We start from the raw sequence: 10,000 nt of genomic DNA on the forward strand, positions 1-10,000 counted from the left end.
TAAATAGAGAGAATAATTACCTAAAAAAAGGTACCACCGGCACTCTCCGTGGAAAGGAACTGGGGACCCTACCACGTACTCACTCCAAGAGCATCACAACATGAAAACTACAATCAAGTATCATGCTGTGACCACGGCGGCTCAGATATGAACCTACCGTTAAAAGATGAGATATATATATATATGCGTATATATATATATATATATATAATATATATATATAATGCGTATATATATATATATAATATATATATATATATATATATTATATATATATATATATATATATGCGTATATATTAATATATATATATATATATATATATATATATATGCGTATATGTGTATATATATATATGCGTATAGATGTGTATATATATATATATGCGTATATATATATATATATATATATATATATGCGTATATATATATATTTTATATATTATATATATGCGTATATATATATATATATATATTATATATATATATTGTATATTTTATATATTATAATATATATATTTTTATATTATATATTATATATAAAATATATATATATATATATGTATATATATTTATGTAATATATATATAGTATATATATATATTTTGTATATATATATATATATTATATATATATATATATGTATATATATATATATGTATATATATTATGTATATATATATATGTTTTATAATATATTTATATATATTATGTTATATATTATTTAAAAAATATTATATGTATATTGTATATATATATATATGTATATATAAAATATATGTATATATATCATGTATAAAATATATATGTATATATATATATGTAATATGTATTATATTTTATATATTATATTATAATATATATATATATATATTATGTTTTCTATTAAGCATATATATATATATATATAAAAGGCATCAAGGCAAGACTACAAGACACTGGATAGCATCCATGTTTCACTGCCATAAAGTAAAACTAGCAGTATCAAGGCTTTGAAAATCCGGAGCTTGGTCCTTCAGCACTGGTACCGACATCTCATAATGCTCTTGTTGATTGAGTTCATGGCTTCTGTTGCCAGACTAATTCTTAGTCTGACAGCTCAGATATATGTAGTATACTACCAAGGTATGTAAAGCTCTCTGTAACTTCAATGTCATCGCCACAAGCATGGATCGACTGAACGGGTTCCTCTAACATGCCCACAAAGTCCTGAATCTTGGTCTTGGTACAGGAGACCTCTAGGCCTAAGGGCTTTGCCTCATTGCTAAATGCATCAAGAGCTGCCACCAGTGACTCCAAGGACTCAGATAGGATGTAACATCGTCGGCAAAGTTAAGGTCTGAGACCTTGATATTGCCTAGTGTTGCTCCACACTGACTTTGGCTAGTAGCTTTACCCATTATCCAGTCCATGCAGGTGTTGAAAAGTGTTGGTGCAAGGACACAGCCTTGCCTCATCCCTGAATTAACAGGGAAGAAGTTCGACATACCCCCACCACACTTTACCGCACTTTTAGTACCAGTATAAAGACATGCTATTAGGCCAATAATCTGTGTCGGAATTCCTCTGAGTCTCAGGATTTCCCGTAGCGATTCCCAATGCACCGAGTCAAACTCATTCTTGAGGTCGATGTAGGCTGCAAGCAACCCACAACCAAATTCACGACAGCATTCCACAATTACTCGAAGCAGTAGTATACGGTCTATTGTGGACTTGCCAGGAGTAAATCCAGACTGCTCCGGTCTCTGATGCCTCAGTAGGTGGTTGCGGATCCGTTTCAGAAGAATGTGGGCGAGAACTTTGCCTGGTATGCTGAGCAGTGTAATGGAAAAAAAAGGGAAACCATTTTGAAATACTAGTAAAAAAATGGTGTAAAACATGTCTGTTATGGACCATTGCTTAAAAATTATCAGAATTCTGTATAAATAAAGTCAGGCTATAGTTGCTGATTTTATGAGAAATTAAAATTGTTAAAAAAATTAATATTTCCATTGTGATGCACTAAAAAGGTCCATAATAATTTTCTACTGTAATAGTTTCTTGCAATTAGTCATTATTATTATTATTATTATTATTATTATTTTATTTTTATTATTATTTTTTATTGTTATTCTTATTCTTCTTCTTCTTCTTATTATTATTTTTTTTTTATTAATTAATGAATATATTTATATTTTGTTTATAAAATTTTTGTCTTGTCTTTAAATGTTTAATTTGTATTTAGTAAGGAAAATCTATTTACAGGCTTAAGACTTAATACTCCTGTTGATCTTAATAACTGGGCAATCATATATCCCATGAAATTCAACAATGATGCACGGGATCTTTGTACAACACTTCAACGAGTTGGCCCCCCAATGGGAATGTCAGTTGCAGTACCTACTACGTAAGTAATAGGAGGTTGATAAAAGCATTGGTATTCTCAACATTATATATGTGTTCAAATTTAGTCGCATCTAACTCCTGTCTTTACCAAAACATTGAAGGTACGTACAGTAAAAGCAAAAGTAATTGTGAACGGGGTTGAACCAATGCCTACAGTAGACATGAAAGCAACTGTTGATGTTGTAGCTTGTTCATAAGATGTGAATCACTCCTAAACATGCTACACTTGAAAGAAGTTTACTCGGTTATCTTTGAATCATAGCATTGCCACTCACAGTGGAAATGTCACAGGTGACACATGGGGCTATCATAGCCCTCTAGCCCTTGCATCATTTTTGATATTGCTCATCAGCTTTGTATTCATTGTCCTTTTGAAACCTATAACACTTGAGGTGTTTTTGTAGCTTTCCAAAACCCCAAACACTTTAATATATTGTTTGATGTTGGCTTGTGGTCCCTACAAAACACAGGATCATTGAATTTTATGACATGGAAATCATGAAAAAAATTAAATTACTTCATTGGCTGGCATTATTTTTAATTAGAAGCAAAACATCAAGGAAACTTCCAGTGGAGAAAGTACTGCAAGTGAACTCTGTGCACATAGTCTGATTGCATGTATTTACTTTTCGTATAGCCTGTAATATATCAATAAGTCAAGACCTACAGCCTTTCCTTTGATATTATGAGTGAAAGGTTACATCATAGTGGTACAGGATAATTTAAAAGTTATTCATCTCACTGAAGTCGATACCAGATCACATAGTTAGGACATAATTGAAATTTTTACTATGTTTAAGAGACAGTAATTATTTACTTGATATTTGACTCGTATAGAGTCAACATGTATTTATTATACAGAAACAGTTTATGCACCTCTATATATAAATTTCATTATCAAAATATACGATACCATTTATGACTAAGGAAAATATAAATCCCAAACTGAGAAGCTGGTGAAATGCATTGCAAAGTATTGCTGGTTGGAGTGTATCATTCATATTCAGAGACACTTTCACTCATTCAGAGACCCATTGGATCTAGTTGCTTCACGACAGTCGCATTACGAAAAATCCAGGCATTAGGCTTACGTGAATGCCTGCTCTGCTGGGTGCTGTTTGTAGGCCATGCACATGCAAATGTGTGTGCATGGTGACAATAATATATGCCTTCTATTTGCAAAGTCATTTACTCTTTTTATGCATAAGGGCCATTTTCCAGTGTCCATATTTGCCATTTGATTTGCATTATCCAGATGGTGATTTCTTTCTTTTTTATTTATTTGTACAGATTCCAATCACCTCTCTAAGTAGTCTACAACTCGGTGCAAGAAAAATAAAACTGTGAAACACTGTAACTTGTCTTTTTTTTAATGAAATATTGAATATTCTGTAAAACAACCTGTGTCACCAGTCATGAGTAATATGATGCTGAGCATGGAGGTGGCACTCTTCCAGTCACCGCTCATGGACATTTCATTCCACACTCGTACATCGATGGGAATAATGCAAAATCACCAAATGTGTAAAATAAACTTCCCAATAGGTTTGTGCACTTGTGGCGAGTCTTTTCTATGACCCCTGCCTTCAGCCGCAATGCTCATGATGGCAGGTTTGTGTCACCCAGCCTACAGCCAGATTTTCCCGTGACAGCATGTTCATGTCACCCACCCCTTGACTTGGATTTATTTATTTTTTTCTTTTCTTTTCTTTTCTTTTCTTTCTTTCTTTCTTTCTTTGATGGTCATGTCTCAATGGGTTAATTGAAGTGCCAGACCAACATCTCTCACCCGTCAGCCAATCACTGTGAGGCAGTCTTGTACTGCAGCCACTCACTTGTGTTTTCTTGACAATGTTTGGCTGACAGCCATGAGATGCAGTTCTAGCTCTCTGTTTAAAGTATCTCTTGTGTCTTTGAATTGGAGTGTTGATATCAGTGTAGAGGCATACAGAAAAAAAAATCAACAGGTTTCAATAAAGGGCTAGCATGTTTGAGGATAAATCAGTGTGTTAGGGGTTTGGGAGATGCTACAATAAGGCCTTACTACTGTATGTAATATTAGGTTGGCTGGTGTCATATGACAAGCACCTGACAGCAGGCCTACAGTGTATTAAGTCGGTCACTACTTTTTACTGTCCTTTGTTCCTTTGCATCATAATGATTAGTGCACCAATACTTTTTTTAAAGTGTGTGCTTGCATAACCTTTTGCCCCTTCATAAAGGTACCTAGAAAATTACTTATTCCTTATTACAGTTTTCATAATGTAATCATGGTTTTGATCTAAATAAAGCATTAATTCAGTGTGTATGTATACCCTACACCAAAGTTTTCTGTTTTAAAAACAAACTGTGGTCAAAATTTTTTTAAAATGGAAAAGTTAATTTTATGATGTTTTAGGATGGAAAAAAAAAGGGGTGGCACTCTCCAGTCCCCACATGGACATTAAAATTTTTTTTTCCCCCCCCCAAAAAACTTTGTTTCCCCCAATGGGGGGGGGGGGGGGGGGAAAAAAAAAAAAAAAGGAAAAATAATAAATACATTGAATAATCCTGGTTTGGGAAGCCATACCTTTACCGAATATTGGGGGTTTTGTGAAGCCGAAAAAATCTACACTTTCTCCCCCTTGCTGTAAAATTTTTTCCATACTTCTTTTTCTTTTTTGCTTCAAAAGACCAAACCCTACTTATTAAGTTTATTACTGTTTTTTACAAAGTTCACCAATTTCAGTTGTTTGATCCTTTTTTTAAAGGGTCAAATCGTTCTTTTTAATTAATTTTTTCAAAAATTTGTTAAGCTCAAGTTAGTTTATTTTTATATAAAATAATTTATTAATGTTTCTTTATATTGAAATATTTTTTTTTATACTTTTTATAAGTAAAAATTATTTATAATTTATATATATTTTATTAATTAATATATTAAATTGTATGTTTATTATTAATAAAATTTATATGATGTATAATAATTTTTATATTTAATAATGTCATAAATTATATATATTATATAATTTATATATAAAATTATAATAGATATTATTATATTAATGTTTTTATAATGATTGATATTATATGATAGATATATTAATATATATATAATTTATTTAGAAATAAATTAATATCATATACATCCTTTAAATGTAGAAAAAATAATATAATATAATATATAATAATTATATGTATTTTATATATGTATATATATATAATATAAATATATTTATGTATGTATTATATATATAAATATATATATATATATATATAATTTATAATATTATTATTTTTATGTATGTATATATATAATTTATATTATATTATATATTATGTATATATATATTATTGTATATATATAATATGTATATATATATTATATATTATATGTATATTAATGTACTATATATTTTATATATATATATATATATATATAATTATTATATTTATATATAATTATATGTTAATATATATATATGTATATATATTATATAGTTTATATATATTATATTATAATATATTATGTATATATAATCTATATATATTATATTATCATTATATATTATATGTATATATTATTACTATGTATAATATATTATATATTATATTAATTATATATATAATTAATATACATTATATATTATAGTTATATAATACATTATATATTATATTTATTATATATATACATTATATATTATATGTATTATATATACATTATATATTATCTATGTATATATATACATATATATTATATTATTTATATTATATATAATAATATTATTATATGTTATATTATTATTATATGTATAGTATTTATATATAATGTATATATATAATGTATAATATATTTTAAATATTATATATAATATTATATGTATAAAATATATATTATATATATGTATAATATATATATATTATATTATAATATATATAATTATATATATATATATATTATTATATGTATATATATATTATATTTATGTATATGTATATATATATATATGTATTATATATTATATATATATTATATATTATATGTTATATATATATTATATTAGTATAATATATTATATGTATATAATATATTATATGTTATTATATTATATATTATATATATATATATTATATGTATGTATATATAATATATTATATGTATGTATATATTTTATATATTATATGTATGTTATATATATTTATGTATATATATCTATATTAGTGTATATATATATATTATTGTATTATATATATTATTTTATATAATAGATATATATATATATATTATATGTATATATAATTATATGTATGTATTATTATCATATGATTATATATATATATATATATATATTATATATTATATGTATTATATGTATTTATATATGTATGTATTATATACATATATATATATTATATCTGTATGTATATTATATATCTATTATTAGTTTATATATATATTATGTATGTATATATATATATATTATATATATAAAATCATATATATATCTATAAGTATGTATGTATATATATATATATATATATATATATATTTTATATATTATTATATGTAATTTTATATTGATATACATATAATATTATATCATTATATATATATATATATATATTATAATACATACATAATATATATATTATATAAATATATCTATATTATATATATATTATAAATGTATATATATATATATATATATATATTGTATATCTATAATATTATATATATATAAATTATTATATATTGATATATATTACAATATTTATTATTATATTTTATTACAATTATATTATATATATTACAATATATATTATCTATATTATATGTATATATCATATATGTATGTTATATTTTTTTATAACTATATGTATATGTATATATGATATATGTATATGTATATATGATATATGTATATGTATATGTATATATATGATATATGTATATGTATATATATAATATTATATATATGCATATATTTTATATATATAATATGTATTTTATATTATAATGTGATATGTATTTTATATATATATTATATTTATTTTATATATATATATATATATATATATATATATTTTTTTTTTTTTTTTTTTTTTTTTTTTTTTTTTTTTTTTTTTTTTTTTTTTTTCTCACCCTCTCTCTTTTCATGTGAACATATTTGAAACTCCTTGTGCAGGCATGGATTACGAGGAGATAGTGCTCAAGAGTATGTAGGTGCTCTCAATAATTGTGCAGGAAAACAAATGGTTTTGTTGATTTTACCAAATAATAGAGCAGACCGCTATAGTGCCATCAAACGTCATGCAAGTGTGAAGATGGGCCTTCCAAGCCAGGTAATTCCATCATCCCAATTCTGAGATTCATATTAACATAGAATAGTCTTAGAAAATGATATTGAATAAAAGTACAAATAATAAGATGAAAAAGATTAGCTAAAAAGGAAAGGAAAAATAAATCTTGACATTTTGAGACAACTAGATGGAGCCTAGTGTGATTAAGAAAGTTACAATTTATTGTTCCTTACTAATTATGGTGTTGTTGCATAAGTAGATTGAATGATTATAAATATTTATAATGTGTGTTTCAGTGTGTGTTAAGCAGAACCTTATTCAAAAAGCAACGTCTTATGTCTGTGGCAACGAAAGTAGCAATCCAGATAAACTGCAAACTTGGAGGTGAACCCTGGAATGTTGCCATTCCAATTAAGGTGATAACTTTATTTTCTTACATATAAGGGATCTACTGTATTTTATTCTTAGCATATTATCTATTGTAGGTTGATACTAACCACAACTAAGTTAAATATAGATCTACATTTTTTTTTTTTTTTTTTTTCTCCAAAATTTCTCGGTAAAAGTGTTTCTTTCAAGTAGACAGTAACAATATTGTTATATACTCTCATGGTGAATACAAATTATTAGGAAATTACATGTCAAAAATATCTATTGTGTTGCCATTAAAATAAAGCTGCATTTATGTTGAAAGTATGGATAACTTTTTATTCCAGTAATTTATGCGTTATTCTCTTATGAATGAAAGCATTTGAATATGAAATTTAACAATTTCAGCAGTTCTTTGTATTGAAGTGGAAGCATTGTTGTAGTAGTTACAGTTGTATTGTGTTAATTGCTTCAGCATCTTTTACAAAATTATAGTTTATATTAGCAGCAAGTCTGCTTCTAAGACCTAACCATGATTGGTCTCCACGTTGTCTCCCAGCCTATGTCTATGATTATTCAGTGACCTTTTATTTATTGTACTCTCTCTCTCTCTCTCTCTCTCTCTCTCTCTCTCTCTCTCTCTCTCTCTCTCTCTCTCTCTCTCTCTCTCTCTCTCTCTCTGTCAAACTCTGTGTTTCACTTTCTCCTGTAGGTAACTTTCCTACCCTTCACCAGAGGCTGGCTAGTGATACGAAAGCCCAATTTGGTCAATGTTGTTTGAGTACACAATGTCATTAGCTGTTCTTTGTTTCTTGCTTCTTGTGTTTATTTTATGTGATGCAAGTATAGGAAACTTGCCATAGGGCATGTTGTGTTGCACTGAAGCTCCCCCCCCACCCTCTATATCTCTTCTGCCCTTTTCCTTCAGTTTCCAAGTAGTTTACAAATCATGCATATTAAGTATGAAAATGCATTTTTTTTATATTCTGAATGGCACCTCAAGTTTCCCCCACTCTCTTGTACCGTTGTGCCCTGCCAAAACATTTCTACCTCCCCATTCCCTCTTTTTTTTAATTCATTTTTTATATATTTTTTTTTAAATTATTATTATTTTAAAGTAATTTTTTTAAAAAAAAGAAAAAAAACAACAAAAACTAATGATGTTAAGCTAAAGTGGTCCCAAAGGAGGGAGACTTACTGCTACAAGGATAATATGTATCAAACTTTGTAGTAATGGACATAAGAGAAGGAAGGTTGAGTATAGCATGGAACAGGAAAAATGCATTCTATTACAACTCACTTCCTTTACTTCCAGTCACGCAAATTGCCAATATAAACGCGGTCAAATCCTTGAGTGATAGCATATAATAATGATGATAATGATAATAATAATAATAATAATAATATATAACAATTAACAATAATAATAATAATAATATCTAATAATTATAAAAAAAGAGGGGGGGGGGGGCATGGTTGCACAACGGTACAAGAGAGTGGGGAAACTTGAGGTGCCATTCAGAATATAAAAAAAATGCATTTTCATACTTAATAAGCATGATTTGTAAACTACTTGGAAACTGAAGGAAAAGGGCGGAGAGATATAGAGGGTGGGGGGGGAGTTTCAGTGCAACACAACATGCCCTATGGCAATTTTCCTATACTTGCATCACATAAAAATAAACACAAGAAGAAAGAAACAAAGAACAGCTAATGACTTTGTGTACTCAAACAACATTGACCAAATTGGGCTTTCGTATCACTAGCCAGCCTCTGGTGAAGGGTAGGAAAGTTACCTACAGGAGAAAGTGAAACACAGAGTTTGACAGAGAGAGAGAGAGAGAGAGAGAGAGAGAGAGAGAGAGAGAGAGAGAGAGAGAGAGAGAGAGAGAAGAGAGAGAGAGAGAGAGAGAGTACAATAAATAAAAGGTCACTGAATAATCATAGACATAGGCTGGGAGACAACG

The 10,000-nt window shown here is 27.1% G+C and overlaps 1 protein-coding gene across 1 annotated transcript; it reads left to right on the top strand.

Annotated features, from left to right (window-relative positions):
* Window positions 1-2,218: 2,218 nt before the first annotated feature.
* Window positions 2,219-8,362, top strand: LOC119569238 (piwi-like protein 1). The gene is made up of 3 exons (XM_037917489.1): window positions 2,219-2,385; window positions 7,550-7,706; window positions 7,961-8,362. Exons 1-3 carry the CDS (start codon window positions 2,297-2,299, stop codon window positions 8,105-8,107), a joined length of 393 nt encoding a protein of 130 aa, XP_037773417.1. The 5' UTR covers window positions 2,219-2,296; the 3' UTR covers window positions 8,108-8,362.
* The last annotated feature ends 1,638 nt before the right edge of the window (window positions 8,363-10,000 follow it).

Source organism: Penaeus monodon, unplaced genomic scaffold (assembly GCF_015228065.2).
Source record: "Penaeus monodon isolate SGIC_2016 unplaced genomic scaffold, NSTDA_Pmon_1 PmonScaffold_136, whole genome shotgun sequence".
NCBI classification, from domain to species: domain Eukaryota; kingdom Metazoa; phylum Arthropoda; class Malacostraca; order Decapoda; family Penaeidae; genus Penaeus; species Penaeus monodon.